Source organism: Uranotaenia lowii, chromosome 2 (genome assembly GCF_029784155.1).
Source record: "Uranotaenia lowii strain MFRU-FL chromosome 2, ASM2978415v1, whole genome shotgun sequence".
NCBI classification, from domain to species: Eukaryota; Metazoa; Arthropoda; class Insecta; order Diptera; family Culicidae; genus Uranotaenia; species Uranotaenia lowii.
In genome coordinates, this window is record NC_073692.1 from 323,239,571 (window position 1) to 323,262,261 (window position 22,691).

At 38.6% G+C, this 22,691-nt stretch overlaps 2 protein-coding genes across 4 annotated transcripts in view; one reads left to right on the forward strand and one right to left on the reverse strand.

Annotated features, from left to right (window-relative positions):
- Positions 1-6,204: 6,204 nt before the first annotated feature.
- On the forward strand, positions 6,205-10,699 carry LOC129749845 (tRNA pseudouridine(38/39) synthase). 3 transcript variants are annotated; one of them, XR_008738186.1, is made up of 7 exons: positions 6,205-6,367; positions 6,440-6,576; positions 6,635-6,726; positions 7,459-8,317; positions 8,386-8,537; positions 8,856-9,651; positions 10,227-10,359. XR_008738186.1 is itself a non-coding variant. In XM_055744938.1 (6 exons), the coding sequence occupies exons 1-6, from the start codon at positions 6,293-6,295 to the stop codon at positions 10,373-10,375; spliced, it is 1,464 nt and encodes a 487-aa protein (XP_055600913.1). In that variant the 5' UTR covers positions 6,205-6,292; the 3' UTR covers positions 10,376-10,699. The 3 variants fall into 3 exon arrangements, 2 of the variants coding, with proteins under 2 accessions (XP_055600913.1, XP_055600914.1); XM_055744938.1 differs by lacking the exon at positions 8,856-9,651 and having other exon boundaries at positions 10,227-10,699; XM_055744939.1 differs by having other exon boundaries at positions 8,856-10,365.
- The window catches only part of LOC129749844 (uncharacterized), a 324,747-nt gene continuing 312,620 nt past the window's right edge, over positions 10,565-22,691 (reverse strand). Inside the window, exons 7-11 of the mRNA XM_055744937.1 lie at positions 19,099-20,473; positions 17,570-18,804; positions 17,339-17,509; positions 11,249-11,366; positions 10,565-11,186 (exon numbers count right to left, since the gene is read on the reverse strand). Coding sequence (XP_055600912.1) covers positions 11,147-11,186; positions 11,249-11,366; positions 17,339-17,509; positions 17,570-18,804; positions 19,099-20,473 — 2,939 coding nt within the window. The 3' untranslated portion in view covers positions 10,565-11,146. The remainder of the gene's footprint in view (positions 11,187-11,248; positions 11,367-17,338; positions 17,510-17,569; positions 18,805-19,098; positions 20,474-22,691) is intronic.

Here is a 22,691-nt window from a genome sequence, read left to right on the forward strand (position 1 = left end):
TCGATCTTGAGTCTACTGATTACCTCTCCGACACCTTACCAATAGGCCAAATCGACAGACGAAACAAGTTAAGCTGTAGCTCTATTATTCAGTTGACTTCATCGAGTTGAATTCGCTGCTAGATTTCCCGGCAGAAAATGCTCATTATGCCTTCATTGATAGTGCTTTGTTCGCCTCTAGTGAACAAATTAAAGTAAAAAAGCGTTTAAAAATTGATTAAAGTGAAAAATCGAAAATTTTATGATGTTGAAAATTGAGCTGAAGGCTAAAGGAGCTCCACGTACTCCAGCAAAATTAAATTTTTCAAGAAGGATGTTCCTGTCAACCGTGTAAACGCTTTGGATAAATCCAAAAATAGGCCAAGAACGTCTTCTTTTTTTATCGAGGTTCGATTGGATGTTATTATAAGCTCAATATCTGCATTATTTGTGGAAGATTTTTCTCTAAAGCCATATTGCATGGAATAGAAAAAAATTGTTGCTGTTTAAGAAGGATTGTAATCTTTTTGCTAATATTTTTTTAACTACTAATAATATTGAAATAGAACGATAATTATTGCAAAATGAAGGATTTCCGGATTTAAAAATGGGTGTTACTTTTGCTATTTTGATGGGGACGATTTTCGATCACCGCTAATTGTTATTGTCGATTTTGGTTGATATTTTTCGGTGAAAATTAAGTCAAATCCAAACAACTTCTTTACGTTTCGGCTTACTGTTTTGTTTCGGCCATCTTCAGAAAAACTGTATTTCTAAAATATAATATAATACAAAAAATGTTTTGTTAGAATAATCACACAATTTTCCGTCACTTTTAACTACACTAGAAGCACTTACAATTGTTTCGCCGTGTTTCGCCGTGCCGTTAGGAAAGCACACGGCGAAACAATTGTAAGTGCTTCTAGTGTAGTTAAAAGTGACGGAAAGTTGTGTGATTATTCTAACAAAACATTTTTTGTATCATATTATATTTTTGAAATACAGTTTTTCTGAAGATGGCCGAAACAAAACAGTAAGCCGAAACGTAAAGAAGTTGTTTGGATTTGACTTAATTTTCACCGAAAAATATCAACCAAAATCGACAATTTTGCTATTTTGAGACTATTAGGATAAATACTACGTTCAAACAAAAATTAAAAATGTCAGATAGAACAGTCACAAAATGTGACTTGAAGATCTTTTTTCATCATTTTAAAATGTTCCTAACATGACAATATAATAACAAAAACATCAATCTTTCAACTTTTTTTCAGAAAAAGTTTTCTAAAACGTTGATATTGGGTGCAATTGATCCCTAATATATGGGTACAAATGATCCCGGTATATTCTTCTTCTCAATGGATCGTGGTCATTGCTGATTACGAGATTACTAATATTTATCCAATAGCTAATACTCATCCATCAATTATCTGAAAAAACCCGATTTAATACACTTAACAGTGGATTGGAGCCTTTCTAACAGAGTTTAAATTATATTTGGAAATATATAAAATAATATAGAATATACATGATAGATTCCTTCCCTCTGAATCATATAAGTATGATTTCAGATATTCAAACACGAAAAATTCCAATCTCAATATAAAAAAAATGATGCCTGATACGTTTTTTTGGGGAAAAGCGAACTGGTATGTAAGGAGCTCATTTTATGTATGGAAAGAATGGTATTTAAACAGTAGAATTTCCAAGATTTATAACACGCTGAAATGGTGCCGTGGTAGCAACCAGAACTTTCACGTTGCTGGTCACGGTTCGAATCTTACTGTTTTTTTATGCTTTTTTTTTACTGAATAAGTAAAACCAACTACAATATTGATGGATAGCCGTGACGCGTGCCCTAGCATGATACCTTTTTTAGAGCTCAACCATGCATAGAGGAAAAATTCCCACAAAAGGAGGGGAAAGTAATATGACTATTAAATGATTAATCTCATTCTGTAAACTAAATCTGAAATCTTATTCTGATTCTAAAGTTTGAATTTTGAGTTACAACACTTAGTCTAATATTTGAATATAAGTTCCAATTTCAAATTCCAGGTTGATCTTTAATCCAAATTCTTAATCAGAATTCTAAATCTGAATTCTCAATCTGAATTCTGAATCTGAACTCTGAATTTGAATTCTAAATCTGTATTCTGAATCTGAATTCTGAATCTGAATTCTGAATCTGAATTCTGAATCTGAATTCTGAATCTGAATTCTGAATCTGAGTTCTGAATCTGAATTCTGAATCTGAATTCTGAATCTGAATTCTGAATTCTGAATCTGAATTCTGAATCTTAATTCTGAATCTGAATTCTGAATCTGAATTCTGAATCTGAATTCTGAATCTGAATTCTGAATCTGAATTCTGAATCTGAATTCTGAATCTAAATTCTGAATCTGAATTCTGAATCTGAATTCTGAATCTGAATTCTGAATCTGAATTCTGAATCTGAATTCTGAATCTGAATTCTGAATCTGAATTCTGAATCTGAATTCTGAATCTGAATTCTGAATCTGAATTCTGAATCGGAATTCTGAATCTGAATTCTGAATCTGAATTCTGAATATGAATTCTGAATCTGAATTCTGGATCTGAATTCTGAATCTGAATTCTGAATCTGAATTCTGAATCTGAATTCTGAATCTGAATTCTGAATCTGAATTCTGAATCTGAATTCTGAATCTGAATTCTGAATCTGAATTCTGAATCTGAATTCTGAATCTGAATTCTGAATCTGAATTCTGAATCTGAATTCTGAATCTGAATTCTGAATCTGAATTCTTAATCTTGTAAATCTCATTTTGATTGTTTTGCATCACACGGTTTTCAACATTGAAATTTCTTTCATCCAAATTTTTTTTTATGATTTCGGATTTTACAACTTTTAATAGTATGGTTTTACCCCTAAAAGTATGCAGCAAACTTAATTTCAGAAAAATTGTGAAAAAAAGTTTTCACAAAACAAAATCGTGTTTTCATGCGTAATGATCTTTAAGTCATCGCAAATTTATCAAAAACTGTGCAAATTGGTATTCTTGGAGAAACAATTCCAGAATTGAAAATTGATAAAGTGAGGAGAAATTTTACGGATGATGAAAAGAGCGAAAGAACATTTTTGCAAGGAAAATTTATTAACGTACACCATACTTTACCTCGCAACATCCAGCTTCATCAATTTTTAATTCTGATATTCTTTCTCCATGAATCTAAATTTTTCACCGATATGCCGAAAATAAATTTACAAAAATTCTGAATCTGAATTCTGAATCTGAATTCTGATTCTGAATTCTGAATCTGAATTCTGAATCTGAATTCTGAATCTGAATTCTGATTCTGAATTCTGAATCTGAATTCTGAATCTGAATTCTGAATCTGAATTCTGAATCTGAATTCTGAATCTGAATTCTGAATCTGAATTCTGAATCTGAATTCTGAATCTGAATTCTGAATCTGAATTCTGAATCTGAATTCTGAATCTGAATTCTGAATCTGAATTCTGAATCTGAATTCTGAATCTGAATTCTGAATCTGAATTCTGAATCTGAATTCTGAATCTGAATCTGAATTCTGAATCTGAATTCTGAATCTGAATTCTGAATCTGAATTCTGAATCTGAATTCTGAATCTGAATTCTGAATCTGAATTCTGAATCTGAATTCTGAATCTGAATTCTGAATCTGAATTCTGAATCTGAATTCTGAATCTGAATTCTGAATCTGAATTCTGAATCTGAATTCTGAATCTGAATTCTGAATCTGAATTCTGAATCTGAATTCTGAATCTGAATTCTGAATCTGAATTCTGAATCTGAATTCTGAATCTGAATTCTGAATCTGAATTCTGAATCTGAATTCTGAATCTGAATTCTGAATCTGAATTCTGAATCTGAATTCTGAATCTGAATTCTGAATCTGAATTCTGAATCTGAATTCTGAATCTGAATTCTGAATCTGAATTCTGAATCTGAATTCTGAATCTGAATTCTGAATCTGAATTCTGAATCTGAATTCTGAATCTGAATTCTTAATCTGAATTCTGAATCTGAATTCTGAATCTAAATTCTGAATCTGAATATGAGTTCTGAATCTGAATTTTGAATTCTGAATTTTGAATCCTGAATTCTGATTCCTAAACCTGTATCCTGAATTTGAAAACTGAATCTGAATTCTGCATCTGAAATTGAATCTAAATTATGTATGAGTATGTAGAAATGAAAAAAAAAAACATAAATTCATTCTTCAACACGAGTAAAAAAAACGAGGGTCATAAGATCTTCATATAAATTCCCCCCCAACGCAGTTTCCTGTACGGCTCTGCATTTTGTTGACACCCGGCATGGCTTTAGACACTATAATTTCATAAATGAAATTATAATGTCTATAGGCATGGCGGACTCTGAAGGAAACGCCCATCCGCCATTTGCTGCATTGAAAAGCAAGAAGTGTAAGATATAAACACTGTTGCCGTATTTGCCCCAGCAGACTGAGAAACTGCCCAGACCACGGTGCGTCTTAGTAATGCCTTTTACCTATTTGAGTTTGAGCCGCTTTCAATCAAGCGTGCCGATGGTTTATTGGATAGCGCTTGCAACTTGGGATCTGAAGGGTTTTGGTTCAATTCTCGAGTTAATAAAAATATTATTTTTTTATTTTGATTATCTTCAATTTATAAATGATTGCTGGTGCTGCTGCTTCGAGGCGCCACTAGCAACTTTTTTTTATGCCATAATAAGTATGATATGTATTTGGTAAAGAAAACGGTTTCAACTATTTTGTTTTTTTCCCGTTTTTGAAAGGGTTGTGTAGAAAAAAAAATGCATTCTTTTGAGACTAAAATCATTTTAATTGTGCAGCCCAGTTTCGCAAAAACGTTCTAGACATTTTTAAAATGGCACATACAAATCCACGGACATCAACAGAACTCGTCGAGCTGAGTCGATAGGTACCTATAAAGGTATGTCTAAGACCCATAATTAATGATCTCTCAAATCGACCGATAACCAAACCTTTCTGTTAGAAAGGCAAAAAGTGTTAAAATAATTTATTTTCTCTTATTTATAAAAAAAATTGCGCCCGTAAATATGCAATGTCATAAGGGTTGAGAATAAGCTATTGGGCTTGGGCCTGCTAAAAAGAATTCGGTACTTGAACCCGTAGATGAACTAGAAGCATTTTCGTGGGAGTAAAAAAATTGCGATATTTTTGAAGTTAGGGGAGACTTGATCCTTTATTCAGGAAGCCCTAATCCGTGGAAAAAATCAAACCAAACCTCAAGATAGAATGTTAATTGACTATTTTGGTCATGTTTGTTCTAATTTCACAATCTATAGTTGTCAGAAAAAAAAATCTATGGGAGATGGGCGCGCTCGCAATCTTGGTATACGATTTCTCGTGTGTTAAACAGAGAAAGCAATAGTCTTTACTCCATTTTCACTCCGATTGGCTGTCATTCTTATGGAAAATTGTGTAAGAGTAAAGAGCATGCTTTATTAATAAAGCATGCTCTTTACTCTTACACAATTTTCCATAAGAATGACAGCCAATCGGAGTGAAAATGGAGTAAAGACTATTGCTTTCTCTGTTTAACACACGAGAAATCGTATACCAAGATTGCGAGCGCGCCCATCTCCCATAGATTTTTTTTTCTGACAACTATAGATTGTGAAATTAGAACAAACATGACCAAAATAGTCAATTAACATTCTATCTTGGGGTTTGGTTTGATTTTTTCCACGGATTAGGGCTTCCTGAATAAAGGATCAAGTCTCCCCTAACTTCAAAAATATCGCAATTTTTTTACTCCCACGAAAATGCTTCTAGTTCATCTACGGGTTCAAGTACCGTCCTAATTTTAGGAGCATATAAACTTGAAGTTACACGCTGTCAGAAAATGTAAAAAAAAGCGAGTTGCAAAATTTTTCCAAAAAGATATGGTGAAAATAAGAAAAAGGGATCAAGTATCCCCACTCTCCCTTACAGTTTTGTTTGTTTATGTTTTAGTAGTTCCCCTTATTGTGTATTTTTTAGAAAAGTTCGATACAAATTCAAAGTTGCAACGAAAATGTTGGATAACGGGTGATAATAAAAACGCCTTTGGTTATGCTATAATATTCATAGTGCCATGAATCACCTTTATTCATAGTAGGGCTGCACGTGGAGGTTTGTGTCTTATATAAATGTAAACACTCGGTGTTTTGTTTTTCTTTTGCCGGTGCATGTCTCCTCCAGTAAACAAAAACACGAGTGATTCTGTTTTTGTAGATTTTAAATTAGTTTTGAGAATTTTACGATCAAATGATACTCTCAACATGGATATTTCAGTTCAAGTAGTTCGACAAACGAAGCGGCACACCAAGGCGGAATTGGAGGAGCTATCGAAGGAGGTTTGTAGCCATTAAATCAACTTTTGAAAAAACGATTTTATTAGCTTAAATTTAACCCACCACAACTTTCAGCGACTGATCGAACGAATTATTCAGTTGGAATCACAAAACTTCCAACTGAAAAATATCATCCAAAAGGTCACTGGTTCCAAGTCGAATGAATCCGGAAAATCGGATTCGAAAAAGCAACGTAAATTTGACTTCAGCAAGTGAGTAATGTTATTCAAACTGATAAATGGAACAAATTGGATAAATTTTCTTTTGTAGGTGTCATAAGCGACATATTTTGCTGAGATTTTACTATCTAGGATGGGACTATCAAGGATACGCTTCTCAGGAAGATTCAGCCTGTACCATCGGTGAGTAGGATTTTATGGTTAATTTACCTGAACAGCAGCAACTGACACAATGTTTCACTATCATAATCATCAAACTTTAATATTTATTCAAAATTGTTCTTGCAATGATGTCTTTACTCTGATTTTTATTATAAAATGAGATCTTCAGAACCAAAACGATGTAAGTGCCAAAATAGCCATTTATGCATCAAGTGGATTTTTTCAGCTCGAGCTTTCAATTTATCCAACGAGGATTGTCTAGTTAGATAATAACGTCGAGTGTTGAAAAAAATTCTAATGTTGCTACGAGTTGCGTACACAATTTTATGCCAATTTGAAAAATTCCCTGGAAATATTTTGAAACTAACTAACAAGAAGCGCATGTCAACAAATGACAACATGTAGACGACCATGCCAAAGACAGAAAATTTATGATCAAGTAGGTCGTAAAATGTACTTTTCGACACTGAATTCAATGCTGGAAAGAAGCACTTTTCAGTTTTCGGCACTGTTTTCAAAGACGAAATGTTAAGTTAACATTGTTAACTTTTCAACCCTGGATTGCATAAAATCAATTTGTGAAAGTTGTTACTCCGTCAAAGTTGAAAAACATTTATGAAAAAAAATATTTGAAAATTATTTTTGTAAATATGCGATTAATGTATTTCCTTATGCAATAAAGTATTACTTGATTCTTTTAAGGAACTTGTAATCACTGCAAATTTTACTAATCTTTTGAAATTTCCTCAACAGAACACCACCTCTTCAACGCCTTAACCCGAGTGTGCCTTATCGAATCACGCGAAACTTCCAACTACCACCGTTGCGGCCGAACCGACAAAGGTGTCAGTGCGTTCCACCAGGTAGTTAGTCTCGATGTCCGTTCCAAGCTGGCACCGGAACGACAGCTGGATCCAGAAGCACTGGCTGAGGAGCTTGACTATTGTCAACTATTGAACCGGGTTCTTCCTCAGGATATTCGCTGCGTAGCGTGGATGCCAATGGTCAATCCCAATTATAGCGCTCGGTTCGATTGTAAAGCTCGTACGTATCGGTACTTTTTTCCAAGGGGGAATTTGAACGCTAAAGCTATGTCGGAGGCGTGCAGCTATCTTGTTGGATCCCACGACTTCCGAAATTTGTGTAAAATGGACGTAGGAAATGGGGTGGTAACGTTTCGACGAAACATTCACTATGCATTTGTGCGGGAGTCGTTACAAGATGGGGCGGATTCAAGCTACGACATGCTTTACTTTGAATTGCGGGGAAAAGCTTTTCTGTGGCATCAGGTGCGTTGCATTATGGCTATCCTGATTTTGATTGGCCAAGGTAAGGAAGATCCCACTGTGATTAAAGAACTGCTAGATGTGGAGAAGAATCCACGAAAGCCTCAGTACAGCTTGGCGAACGACATTCCATTGAACCTGTATGAGTGCCAATTTAGAAACAAAGGTACGTTTGACCCCGTTTTGTTCGATAAAAATGGGCCGGTGCCGGATTTTGATGACGATGATGGGATGGAATCTGAATTACGTGAGTGGGTCCACGAGGAGGAAAGCCTGTCTAGAACCATATCTGAGCTTCAAGGATTGTGGGCTTCCAATATGATTAAGTATGTTTTATATGGGTTGTGGGTTCTGAATTCTAGAAAAAAATTCTTTAAATTATCCTTTAATGTAGATCTTCGATGTGTCGTGAGATGCTACGTTCTCTCGAGGAAACTTTTGCTCAGAAGTTTGCTGACAAAAGCAAAATACTTTCTCAGCACAGCATACTGCTACAAGGAGTACAGTCTAAAGAATATCAACCTTTAATGGATCGACAAAAGTGTGGTAAGTACTTAACTTTTGGAATATTTGACCACATAAGTTTTACTCATAGGCGAGTAGCAGAACTAGCAACGCGACAATTTGTTTCAGCGGTGCCAGTTAACACGATAATCGATCGACTAACAATGTTATCAAGTTTATTTCACTAGACAAAATTAGCATTGATTTGTGCAATCACAATTACAAATCATTTAAATTATTATTTTAAGTTCTTTATTTTATTCAAAATTTGACAAAAATAAGTATTCGAATTGACTAATTGACTTTTGTGTTTTGACTATGGGTGATAATTCAACCTATGTTTTTCTTGATTATTTCCAGTCAGAGAACATCTAATCGAATTGGATAAGTATTAGTTGCTGTCTATTTCTGATATCATGTTCAAATGATTATTTATTTCTTTTCATAGTTCCAAAGCTCTGAATAAACTTGTATACATACTGGTTTAGTTATACATACATGCATATTAACTTTTATCCTTTCAGATACGTATCCTTTTAAAACAAAACACCATTCAAATTTTTATAATTCATTCATATAATCATATTAATCAGACTTTGTGAGTAATTTTCCTTACGGCCATATTCTATCGTTTGGGGTAGGGATTTTTTAGAAGGAATGCATCTGGGGATAACCTGAAGAAACTATTGCAAGCGGAGTGGGTTGCCAACCATTGTACGTTTCTGAGGGTTGGATGCCTTCCTTCGACGAACCATCGGCCGTGGAAGCCCTAGAATTTAATTCGAAGGCCAAGCCACACAGACATAGGCAGGACCTTGCTACCGATGGGGGAACCATACATACATACATACATACATAAGTTTTACTCATAGTAGTACATATTTATAGAAATATACTCAACTTTTTTTTTATTGTTGTAGTCTATATCGTTTTAATCATTCAGAATTATTCTTGGAGTTTGGGAAGAATAACAGCTTGGTTTTAAATTCCTTTAAAAAAAAGAATTATTCTTACTTATTGGAAGATTATTTACGAATACGAATAATAGAAGGATAGTCGTCTCTGCGTTCAATACTGCACAGTGGGCCTGGCCTTGATAAGATGAATAGTAAATGAATTTTTACTGTTCACCGGGATGCTGACAAGATCTGGCTGTGTACGTATCATAAGCATAAGCATAAGCGAATACGAATAATAGAAGGATAAAGATTAAAAAATATATATATATACGTTACAAATGAGTAAAAGCATTTTAAGTAGATAAATTTGTAAGAGTGGAGTAACAAAAGAAGAAATTGATATTTGTTCCAGCCTTATAGACACAGGCAGATTTTAAAAAAAATCTATACTTTACGAATGATTTAGAAGCATTTTAAAAAGATGATTCAAAATCACATGTCGACTATCGTTCCGCTCAAATTCACTGTGTGAAGAAACTAAAGAGAACCCTACTTTACATCAGACTAGTTTTAAAAAAAACTAAAATTTTCTTCCAATTACCTATCGGTTTATAAGTTTCTATTTATTTTTTTTTTTTCGTAAGAAATAGTTCAGAGCGATTTTGCTGATACAAAATACAACTTTTCGTTAGTTTCAACGATACGATTTAGATATTCTATTTGATCTAAGACGAGTTATAAACTGTTATGATACCTAGCTTTTAAAAATTGAAAATTTCCTCACATAATTATGTTTAAGCAAAAAGTTGAACCGATATTTTCTCATCAACAGAAAGCCTCGAGAGCCGCATCGAGCATTATGCCAAAAAACGTCGAATTCAGGTCAGCATCAAAGAGAACTCCGGTGACGATGACGCGAATAAGAATGAACTCGCTAAGGAGCCCAACAGCAGCAGCAATAGCGGCTCAACTTCGGAGTGATTCAATACCATCGCTGCCCTGTCACGAAAGCTTCTACAACCACAGGTGTTCAGTGGGGAATCGCGCCTCTTCACCTGAATGGATAATGAGGCTTTTGCGCGCGCCTGTTTGCCATTAACCATTCCAGGCAGGTTCCACCAAAAAGCCCCGATAATGATATACTGTCATCGAACTAAAAACGACACACCATAAACATCAAACGATCCTCTCTCGAGTGACTGAAATCTTTATTTTTGTTTTGTCTTTCATTTTCCCATGTTGAATTTCTTATGCTCTAATAAAGTTTGTACAACCTTGCGTAGAAAAAAATAATCTTTGATTTGCTAGATTGATTGTGTGAAATGTGCCTTTGTTAGGAATCTGATTAACTTCCGTTCAGTGAGATTCGTCACGATTGCTTAAGATTAAGTTTTTTTTTTCTTTAATCACTTGAAACCTTTCAATAGCTGCGTTTGACCGATGTAAAGATAAACAGTAAGTTAATGATTACACGAAGAATAAGTAACGCCCGTAATACTTTGAATAAGTAACCGAATGTAGTACGAAAAGTGACTAGAATTAGGTGCCGGGACACAATAAATCCTACACAAAAATACATCGATTCACATAAATAGTGTCCTATTGCAGATGCGCGGTGGTTGCTCGGGGAAGCTTACAACTATTCATCTCTCTAAGAGTACGGAATACAATTCTAACATACACATAAGGAAGACGTCACAGTGGAAATTTGGTAGAACAGCGATATCCGAGTCAAGTGCATTAGGAGTGGCTCTAATTTGGCAAGTTTTCAACCGATTTGGCGCGTTGATATCTGAAAAAAAGGAATGTTTAGGTAAACACTTGGATCTGAGCGTAAAGTGTAAAGGGTTTTACTTTCGTCGTGCCACCTTCAGCACGACTGGACCTTCTTTGATGTTTTTGAACAACCCAATGGTTTCTGCGTGGCTCATTCCTTGCACGGCTGCGTCATTGATGGAAATTATTTCATCACCTGGAACAAAAATGCATACAAATGGATTTGAAATTGGGGTGTATTCATTGTTAAAAGACGATTTTTTTTTATACAAGTGAAGGACTCGATTTCAAAGAAAGATTATCTAGTTTAAAATTGTCATCAATCATCAATTCATCAATTTTTTTTCTTGAAACTATATAACCTTTTGATACTTTTAATTGGTTGATTAGTAATAATAATTTTAACTGGTTTGGCTAGTGCGGCATTTTTCGAAATGAATTATTTGCCATTTTATTGTCTTAGGAAATCTACGTACCGTACCTAGAGATTAGAGATGTACAGAATATTCGGTTGGCCGAATATTCGGCGCCGAATACCGCCAAAAAACCGTTAAGCCGAATATTCGGCTCACCGAATAGTTGAGCTAAGTATTCGGCCGAATAGGCCGAATATTTATTATTTGAAATTTATACAAAAACACACTTCTTAAATTTTTCAACTGATGTTGGATAATTTATTAAATATCCAAAGGTTTTGTTGAAAAACCTTCAAAATCATCAAAAACTTATGGTTTGAGTTAAACATTTTAGATAAATCCGTGAATTTTTCACTGTAGATAGCTTTATACTTTGGTTATCGTTTATTCCATATTTTCTTGATATATCCAGGCTTGCCCTTAAACCAAATAAAGCATTCGAGAAAAGTTGAATCTGACCGGAATGACCACATATTTTTTTAAACTTTCCGGATTTTAGACGGTTTTTTTCAGATTTGTTTCCTAAATAAAATTTAAAAAATCAAATTGCTCTTTGAAATTTTTGTAAATTTTCTGTTACAAAACGATTTTTAGAGCAAATTGATTCGTAGGATACGATTTGAACACTACTGTTGTAATTCGATAAGAACTTTAAATTTAAAGTAATTGTATTTCTTTTTCCTCTTGAATGTTTAAGAATAATGCCTAGTTTCTATTCTAAGGTCCCCTTTTTTTACAAGTTTTTCAAAAAAATCGTTCAGACTAGGCCGTGTGGATACGTGTCGTAGAAAGTATTGTATGCTTAAGGTTAAAGATCATCGTTCTTTTTGGCAACTCTTTTGATGACATCAACCAAAAATTAGACATTCATCTAATTCGACTTGAAAAAAGCAATTTCAAATAGCTCAACACCGATTTTGACATGTTTTGTCCCAAATTTCACTGGAATCCAATCTCTTTTGTGATAAACGTCCTAGAAGCGACAAGTCATCTGATGTCCTTTCAGCTAATGATGACATTTTGAAAATCAAAAGACCTCTACTTTAAAAAAGATCTGATACATCTGGTTGGAAATAATCGATTTTAAAACATGAGGGGCATTAAGAGGGTAGAAATAGAAGATTTTTATTAGAAATAGCAGTAGAAATAGAAGTATTCCTATTGAAAACTCAACAGATTATTCGACCGAATATTCGGCCGAATAGTTGAAAAGGTCAATATTCGGTATTCGGCCGTTCGCCGAATACCACTATTCGGTACATCTCTACTAGAGATTAATTCAACCTTTAAACCTCCAACATGTTCTACATTTTTTTACTTCTAAGGTCTAAATGCAGTCTTCGGATGAAATATTTTTCATAGTTTAGGCTTTAAGAAAAACCGTTTTCAAAAGAAATCAGAAGAAAAAGACCAAAGTTATTCATGAAAAGCTGGATTTCCATGTTCCTCCCGAACAAAATGTCTCAAAATCCCATACAAACTTAAGGCTCGTTGAGCGACCCCTTCCCGTGATCCGATACGAATTTGGCATGAGACCTTGTACTAGGCCTAGGATCAATTTAAGCCTGCAGCGCATAACATTTCACAAACTTGAAATTTCTCATACAAATTTGGGGCAGTCTAAGGTACATGCAGGTCAGCGTTTTCAACCCGTGGGCGACGGAAATCGCTGACTTGTGCACTAGTTGCCTTCGGGCTAGGCGATATATGCAGAGAGCGAGGACCCCGTCAGCAAGAGAGGAGCGAAGATTGCCCTACGGAAGTGCGAGGTCTTCCCTCTGCAGGGGCGGCCAACCAAGGCGAGCAAAAAGGCATGTTTCAGGCAATTCTGCGAGGACGCCAACGACAACACCTGGGGTGACGCTTATAGAAGTGTCATGGCCAAGACGTGACGCGGGGTGTGCCGCAGGAAACGTGACCGAACAAACTGCGCGAAATAGTCTACGAGCTGTTCCCACAGCACGAGGAAGTTACATAGCCGGGGGTCCCATATGACTAGGATACCTGACATTGCTAAGTTCCTCCAGTTGAACAAAGCTCCGAGTCCAGATGGCATCCCAAACATTGCATTGAAGACTTGCATCAGTATGTGGATGATGTCTGGGTAATCCAAAAGGTAACCCATCAGCTTATCGCCCAATATGTCTCCTGGATACTGCTGGAAAGGTGCTAACGAAACAATTTGGTTTTCGGAAAGGCCGCAGCACGGTGGACGCCATTCGACTAGTCATCGAAGGGGCGGACGAAGCCAGGCTGAAGAAGAGGAGAGGGGACCGGTTTTGCGCAGTGGTCCCCCTCGATGTGAACAACGCCTTCAACAGCGTCAGTTGGGCAGCGATTGCGTCGTCGCTCATCAACATGAGGATTCCGGCATATATCTGTAGGATGGTGGAGTGATACTTCCGTAATCGTCAACTACAGTATACGACCCACTGCTCTGGGACTGGAAACAGTGAGTGTCACGGTAGGAACTCCACAAGGATCGATACTTGGCCCGGTATAGTGGAACATCGTCTACGACGAACTGCTGAGACTGCGTCTCCCCACGGGAGTGAGACTTGTGGGATTCTCCAAAGACGTGGTTCTCCTGGCATCGGGCCCATCAACTAAGAGGTCCAGCTACTCGCCACAGTAGCGATTGAGAAGGTGGAGTTGGCGAAAGCGCTCTAAGAGCTTGCGTCTGGCTCACCACAAGACCGAGATGGTGCTGATCTCCAACCTGATTTCAGCACAATCAGATCAAGTACCTGGGGGTGATGATCGGCGACCGGCTGAGTTTTACGGCCCACGTCGACGATGATGGCGACAGCAGCCCTCTTGCGGGCCATGTCGAACGGAGCACCATCGGAGAAGGTGTTATCTGCAGAAACTCTGCAGGGTGCAGCGGCTGATGAACCCGCAATTTACCAGCGCCAACCGAACAGTGTCCTCGGTAACTGCTGTTGTTGTGGCGGGGGTCATGCTCATCTCGGTCTTGCTAGAGGAAGATATCGGCCTATCCGATAAACAGTTCGGTTTTCGGAAAGGCCGCAGTACGATTGATGCCATTCGACGTGTCATCTAAGGGGCTGACGAAGCTAGACTGAAGAAGAGGAGAGGAGACCGGTTTTGCGCAGTGGTCACCCTTGACGTGAAGAACGTCTTCAACAGCGTCAGTTGGGCATCGATTGCGTCGTCGCTCATTCGTATGAGGATTCCGGCATATATCTGTAGGATGGTGGAGTGTTAGTTCCGTAATCGCCAACTACAGTATATGACTAGTGAGGGACTGGAAATAGTGAGTGTCTCGGCAAGGGTTCCACAAGGAACGATACTTGCCCCGGTATTGTGGAACATCGTTTACGACGAACTGCTGAGACTGCATCTCCCCACGGGAGTGAGACTTGTGGGATTCGCCGACGACGTGATTCTCCTTGCATCGGGCCCATCAGCTGAAGAGGTCCAACTAGAAAAGTAGAAAGTTCCCAGCTAACATGAAATCGTAATAGAAATGATAATCCAAATCGAATATTTAGACATTTTCAATAACCATCGTAAACAAGTTGGTATTGAGTGATTTTCTATCATTCATTTACGACAAGCTTTGCCCAAAAAAAGTTGAATCGGATAGCAGTTTAGTCAATTCGTAAATATGTCTCCAAATAGTTGGGAATACGATAATTCGACATTTACGGTTTGAGTGAACTGATTTACGATAAATGGGCGATCCTTCCTTCTTTCTTCCTTTGACCGGTTCGTGAACAGAAAATCTTACATATAGAGCTATAGCGCGAATCATTTCAACTGATGAGTTGGCATCGTGGTAAGATACCAGACAGACAACTCGGAGGCTGGAGTTCAAATCTCGGTCGAGAAAAAATTTTTTTTTCGTTTAATTCAAATTACTTAAAATCGTATATTTTGCTTTTTGTGGGGAAATCGAATCGTTAAAATCTTGTCATTGTAGATATATCACCTCCACTTTTATAGCTATATGCTATTTTGGTAAGTTTAATACAATCTTTTCATCTGGTATATTCGTTTGATTAATTCTGTTGTTCCTGCGATATACCCTCTTAAATGTTTGCTGGGTTGGCGAAAGCGCTCCAAGAGGTTGCGTCTGGCTCACCACAAGACGGACATGGTGCTGACTACACCGACTACACCTGCAAAAGAGCAGCAGCACTCTCGCAGGCCATGTCGAACAACTCGGAGATCCGATGCAGCAGAAGGAGGGTCCTGGCGAGCGTGACCTCGTCCATTTTGCGGTACGGAGCGGCAGTCCTGAGCAGGCAGTGTAATCTGCATAAACTCTGCAGCGTACAGCGGCTGATGAACCTGCGAGTTATCATCGCATGCCGAACAGTGTCCACGGTAGCTGCTGATGTTGTGGTGGGGGTCATGCCCATCGCGGTCTAGCTAGAGGAAAATATCATTTTCTTTTTTGGTTACCCAGGTGGTAAATTCGAAGAAGGAATCTTACGAATTGGTCCCAAAAAAAAGGGGGCAGACATCTTATGCTACGAGCAAAGACACATGCTCGATGTGCGGAAACATGCCAGAGAGGCCTCGATGTCCAGCTGGCAGCACCAGTGGGAAAGCTCGAATCGCGGCCGGTGTACCCATCGCTTGATCTCTAACGTCGGATTTTAAATGGATCGGAGACATGGAGAGGTGGATTTCTATATGACGCAGTTCCTGACTGGTCACTGATGCTTCATGCAGTACCACCACCGGTTTGGACATGTGGCCTCGCCATTCTGCCCAACTTGCGGTGACACAGTTGAGAGATCTGAGCAAGTAGTGTTCAACTGCCCCAGGTTCGAAGGGGTAAGCGCTAACATGCTTGCCGCCTGCGGACCTGCCACCACTGCCGACAACATCGTGCGGACGATGTGTGAGGATGCCAACACATCGCGCGCGGTCAGCGATGGGTTTACCCGGATCGTGACTGTCCTGCGAGGAGTTGGAACCAGCACCAATCCGCGACCGGTGTAGGGTGACTCCTTCGTCGGGGAGCATCTGAGTAGTGTGCGTCCGAACATAGCAGTATAGCATACAAAGATAAGACTTTCCCTTCCGCGTATGCCAAGCTGCCTGGTAGGTCGCGGACGTTGTGTAGGATACCTCCATGCCTTAGAGTATCCGGGTAGAACGCGTTCTCTACGACGAAAGCAGCGGGGATAAGACTTGACCTTCTTCGCAGTCGAACCCGTAGGGAGATGAATATTTACCCCGCGGAATACTTTCGGATAGAGTGCCTTCACGTCGTCGGCGGGTGAGTCAGTCTAGTCAGTGTAAGATGACGTCTTCGCCGGGATTCATCCGAGTAGTTTCGTAAAGCCCCGGACGTGTGCTGTGGCAGGAGCGTGTTCAGGATAAGTTGCTCTCGATCGCCATACGGACGGACAGAGAGGAGAGGGCCTCGAGCCAAACAAAGCGGAGCCAAGACCTCGAGTCGTTTGAGTAGAGGTTATTGATCTTTATCAGTGGTCTCGAACAGAGGCTGAGCACAAAATAGTCGTGGAAACCAAGCGAGCCTCGAGTTAGAAGTAAAGGCCGGACCTCGAATCGTCAGAGGAGAGGTCCTTAGTCTTGAATTATGACAAGAGGAAGGTTCTATATGCTAAAGTTTTGCTTGAAACCGAGTAAGCCGATGAGCGCTTAATTGCGAACTTGGTCTCCCATCACGAGTACAAGCTTCTTGCAGGTCCTATCAATTCAATTCAACTCTAAATACATTCGGTTTTCGTTTTTCGTATTCCAAACTCACCCGCCACAAGATTTCCATCGATCGCTGCTTGCCCACTGGGGAACACCGTTTTCACGTAGATCCCCATGCTTCCCTTGGGAGAGTCCCGGCCTCCGACAATGCTGAACCCGAGCGACTTCATCCCGGCCCCCTTGTAGAACGTCACCGTCAGGTAGAGGCACTTGTGAATTCCTGTAGGGTAGATTTTAAATAAATATCCGACGAAATTCATTGGAGTTTTGAACGATTTACCTTCAATATAGGAGGATCCCTCTTCATTGATAAGGATTCGTACGCCCGATTCGTACTTTGCCCCTTCCGTGGAGCTGTCGAGATCATCTCGGGAGCTGATGTTCTGTTCCGTTTTGGATCGCTGCAAGGGGTTGGCATCCAATGGACTTGCCGACGCTATAGTTTCAGTGCTTCCTACTCCGGCGCTCACAATGCTATTCGACGAGTTATTGAACGAGTTCAGTCGAATTCTTTGTACTATCTTCGGCACCTCTTCGGACTTTTTAATCTTGATCGACCGGTAGTCAATGTTGTTTTGCCGATTGAAACTGCTTATCGAACCGAAAGGAACGTTTCGTCGAATGGTATCCGAGATGACCTCCACCATGGTGATCGGTCGAGACGGTGGTGCATTGTCTAGGTTTTTCAGATCCGAACGGCTGTCACCGCCGATCAAGTGAGATATCGAGGCATAGTGACTGCTGCTAAGATTGCCCTGTGACATTGGTCGGTAAAGTGTCCGTGCCGGAGTATCACACGAATATCCTCCACTGGTGGTAACTTGGATAGCCGATGGTGGAGGTGGTGGAAGGATGATAATGTCGTCGTCACTGTCTTTGATCACCCGTTTTGATCCAAGGATATGCGAGTAACCGTTCTTCCCGAGTGCTTCACTACGCTGCTTGCTTAACATCTGCCATTTTTCGTCGTCGCAGATAGTGTTGGATATTGAGATTCGGTTCGCATAGACCGGAACGTAATCCACCGGTGGACAGATCGGACTCATCGGAAAGACTCCTTTTGTTAGTTGCTGGTGTTGTTGCTGTTGATGAAGCTGTTGTTGTTGCTGAAGTTGCTGCGGCTGCTGCTGCCCATTGTTGATCCTGCCGTTCGAAACCGGTGTAGAATAGTTAACGAGTGTCGTCGCGCTGCCTGATGGCATCAGACCCACCACTTGTGGCGGAGGAGGTTTCAGTAGATTGCTTGCATTGCCCATCCCATGGACTTCGATAAGCTCGTGGCGACCGTGGTACAATTGCTGTTGTTTGACGCTGGCGTCGATCTTGATCGCCCTTCGTTGAGCCAGTGGATCGCCGGCGCTAAACGTAGTTAGCTCATCATGCGCGATGACAAGGTCTACCGTGTTGTTCACAAACGTCGATAGTATACGCTGGACCGTGCTGGGAGATTGCAGGCCACGTAAATGATGCCCGTTTACGTTGACAATCTCGTCTCCTACCCGTAGGCGGCCATCTCTGTAGAAGGGAGAAAACAATAATTAAAGTAAAATATGTTATTACGTTGTCGAAGTTATCGAAGAGCAATTGAAATCCCGCAGACAGATTTTAAAGAGATCTGTATAGTCACCCGACTAGATTTAAGAAAACATCGAAGAATAAACATACCCAAACATCGACTAGAATGTTGACGAGAATGGTATCAAGTGAAAGTGTTGACTTTAGAGTTTCAACGTTCAGGATCTTCCAATTTGGACCTAAACGTCTCGGATAACTGACGCTAAAAAACCCTAACAAGTCTATTCCACTCACCTGTAAGCTATTCCATCTGGATCGATTTCCGTCACCAGATACTTGGTCTCTCCGCATTCTCCCTCGTCGAGTACGCTTCCCACTCCATTGACCGGTTGAGGTGTCAGTTCAATACCAATCACCTCTTCGGCACTAAGCTTTTCCAACTTGATCTGCCGGAAACGTCTCCGAACAGTTGTTGCTGGCCCAGCTGGACTGCTGCCGCATTCTTGAGCCAAATTCTGAACGGAACTCGTCAATGGCCCGGATAAAGACATTCTCCGTCGACTACCGAACTGATAAGACTGATCTTTACTCCTAATGGCATCTGCATACGAGTCAACTGTGCCGGTAAGCGTTGTAGAAGATCCATTTTCATCTATTTTATCTTCCGCATGCCTTCCGTCGCTATCGTATCCGGATTCATTGCTGCTCAGGCAGCTACTCAGTCTTTGGTAATTACTGACGAAACTGTGATCGTCAGTTAACGTCTTAATGGAGTTGTTTCGGGACATCAATCCCAGATCACTCGCAGTTATTGATTTGGAATCGGTGGCCGTCAAAAACACGTCACCAGTGTCAGAAATGTTCAATTGAGAATCGGTTATAGAGATGTTATCTAAATCGGATCGTAAACTAATGACCGATCCACGGTTTCCCGCTCGAAGTAGATTTTCCTTAATCCGATTGTAGTTGATGACGGAACCTCCATTTTCCTCTGGCAAAACCGATAGTTTCGATCTCAGAAAAGCATAAGGGAAATGGTTCTTTTTCGAAAGCTGTTCATGGGTTGCCGCAACTCGGGCAATATCGTCGCAGCTGGAGGACTTAGCCGTGGGTGATCCCTTGCTTGGTGAATGATCATTGGAGGAAGAGTTGAGATTTGTACTACTCATAGCATTTTTATGGTTTCCATTGGCAAGATTGATTCCTTCCGTTGGATCATCGCATTTCACGTACGACGAACTGTTCAACTGACTAGTCGAGCTGCTCCGATACAGTGTAGCATGTCCATCCATTTTGCCGTTCTTGTTCGACAGTCCAGACTGTGAAGCAAGTGATGGCTCGTGGTTCGTCTCCGTGAGAGTTTGTGATTGATGCTGCTTCTGAAAACTATTGGATCGATTGTTAAGCATTCCAGTGGACCCCATGCGGTAGAAAAAGTTACGAAACGTCCCCGATGATCGTTCACTGTTCAGCTTCACCAGTGGGTCCGAATTCTGATGGGATGCCTTCAACGGAATAGTTTTGCTCTTCTTGATGGTATCGGTGTTGAAGAAGGGCGATACGGGTGCCGCGGTGCTTGGGGATGATGGTGTGGTGTGGGGCTTGTTGACATCACTTCCGCGCCGTAGCAGGTCAAACTTTTTGCCCATTTTACGACCCCATGTGAAAACTGTTGAAGAGAACGTATGAAAAAAAATTAAAATCAATTGAAATGATGTGCTTTAATAGTTATCTTTGTATCTTTACAGGTGTGATTATTCTTTTATTTTGCATGAAATTTGCTGAATTGAATCTTATTCAATATGAACCTCACGGATGCAAAACCCAGATTTGAACATTAAGTTTCCATTTCTGATAAACATATAAGACCGTTAAGTTATCCCCTTTTTATCGATTCGAAGCTTTTTTTTTCAGAATCAGAAATGAAATAAATAGGCTTTAGGCAGGATTTTTTGGCTTTGATTATTTTCAGCAAATCAAATCAAATAAACGGATAATCTATACAGTCAAAAATAAGTCTACTGAAAAACCATAAGTATTATGTTTGTTGATGTAAAAATTGATTCTATTGAAAAAAGAAAACTTATCAGAATGATTTAGAACTAATCAGAATTCAACTTATATTCAAATCAGCGAAAATTTTCAGTTGTTTTGGTTATCGTGTATATGGGGATAACTGCATGTTCAAATAACCAAAATAAAACAAATTTTCTCTGATCAAAAAGTTTTAACGGGAAATAAAGGGGGTAAAAAAAATGTCAACTAGAATTTTGACGAAATTTGTTACTATAGATACGAAGATTCATAACTCTGGGTTGCAGATTTCGAATTTTTGTTCAGATTTTAAATTCAGAATTCAGTTTCAGATTTAAGATTTCAGATTTAAATCCAGATTTATGATTTCAGATTTCAGATTCAGATTTCAGATTCAGATTCAGATTCAGATTTCAGATTCAGATTTCAGATTCAGATTCAGATTTCAGATTCAGATTTCAGATTCAGATTTCAGATTTCAGATTCAGATTTCAGATTCAGATTTCGGATTCAGATTTCAGATTCAGATTTCAGATTCAGATTTCAGATTCAGATTTCAGATTCAGATTTTAGATTCAGATTTCAGATTCAGATTTCAGATTCAGATTTCAGATTTCAGATTCAGATTTAGATTCAGATTTGAGATTCAGATTTCAGATTTAGATTTCAGATTCAGATTTCAGATTCAGATTTCAGATTCAGATTTCAGATTCAGATTTCAGATTCAGATTTCAGATTCAGATTTCAGATTCAGATTTCAGATTCAGATTTCAGATTCAGATTTCAGATTCAGATTTCAGATTCAGATTCAGATTTCAGATTCAGATTTCAGATTCAGATTTCAGATTCAGATTTCAGATTCAGATTTCAGATTCAGATTTCAGATTCAGATTTCAGATTCAGATTTCAGATTCAGATTTCAGATTCAGATTTCAGATTCAGATTTCAGATTCAGATTTCAGATTCAGATTTCAGATTCAGATTTCAGATTCAGATTTCAGATTCAGATTTCAGATTCAGATTTCAGATTCAGATTTCAGATTCAGATTTCAGATTCAGATTTCAGATTCAGATTTCAGATTCAGATTTCAGATTCAGATTTCAGATTCAGATTTCAGATTCAGATTTCAGATTTCGGATTCAGATTTCAGATTCAGATTTCATATTCGAATTTCGGATTGAGATTTCAGATTCAGATTTCAGATCCGGATTCCAGATTCCAATTTTTGATCCCGATTTCAGATTCAGATTCAGATTTTAGATTCAGATTTAAAATTCAGATTTCATATTTGAGATTCAGATTTCAGATTCAGATTTCAGATTTGAATTTCATATAGATTCAGATTTCAGATGCAGATTCAGATTTAAGATTCTGATTTCAGATTCAGATTAGGATTCTCGATCCGATTTCAGATACTGATTTCAGATGCTGATTTCAGATTCTGATTTCAGATTCAGATTCAGATTCATATTTTCGATTCAGATTTTAGATTCAGATTTCAGATTCAGATTTGAAATTCAGATTTCAGATTGAGATTTTAAATTCGGAGTCCAGTTTCCAAATTTTTAATTAAGATTCAGATAGCAGATCCAGATTCAGATTCAGATATCAAATTCAGATTGAGATTTCAGATTAAAGCAAAAGTTCCTACAGAGATCTTCACAGACTCAGCTAGTGTAACAAATCTTAAATCTGATTTAAAACATCCAATCATACAAAACTTATTGAAACATTAAAAGGGAGATTTTGTTACGAGATTGTTTGGATACCAAATTACGTGGGATTTGTTGGAAATTAGATAACAGACCATGCGCGGTCGGCTAGCGAAGTAGACAATGTGCAACTCGAGACC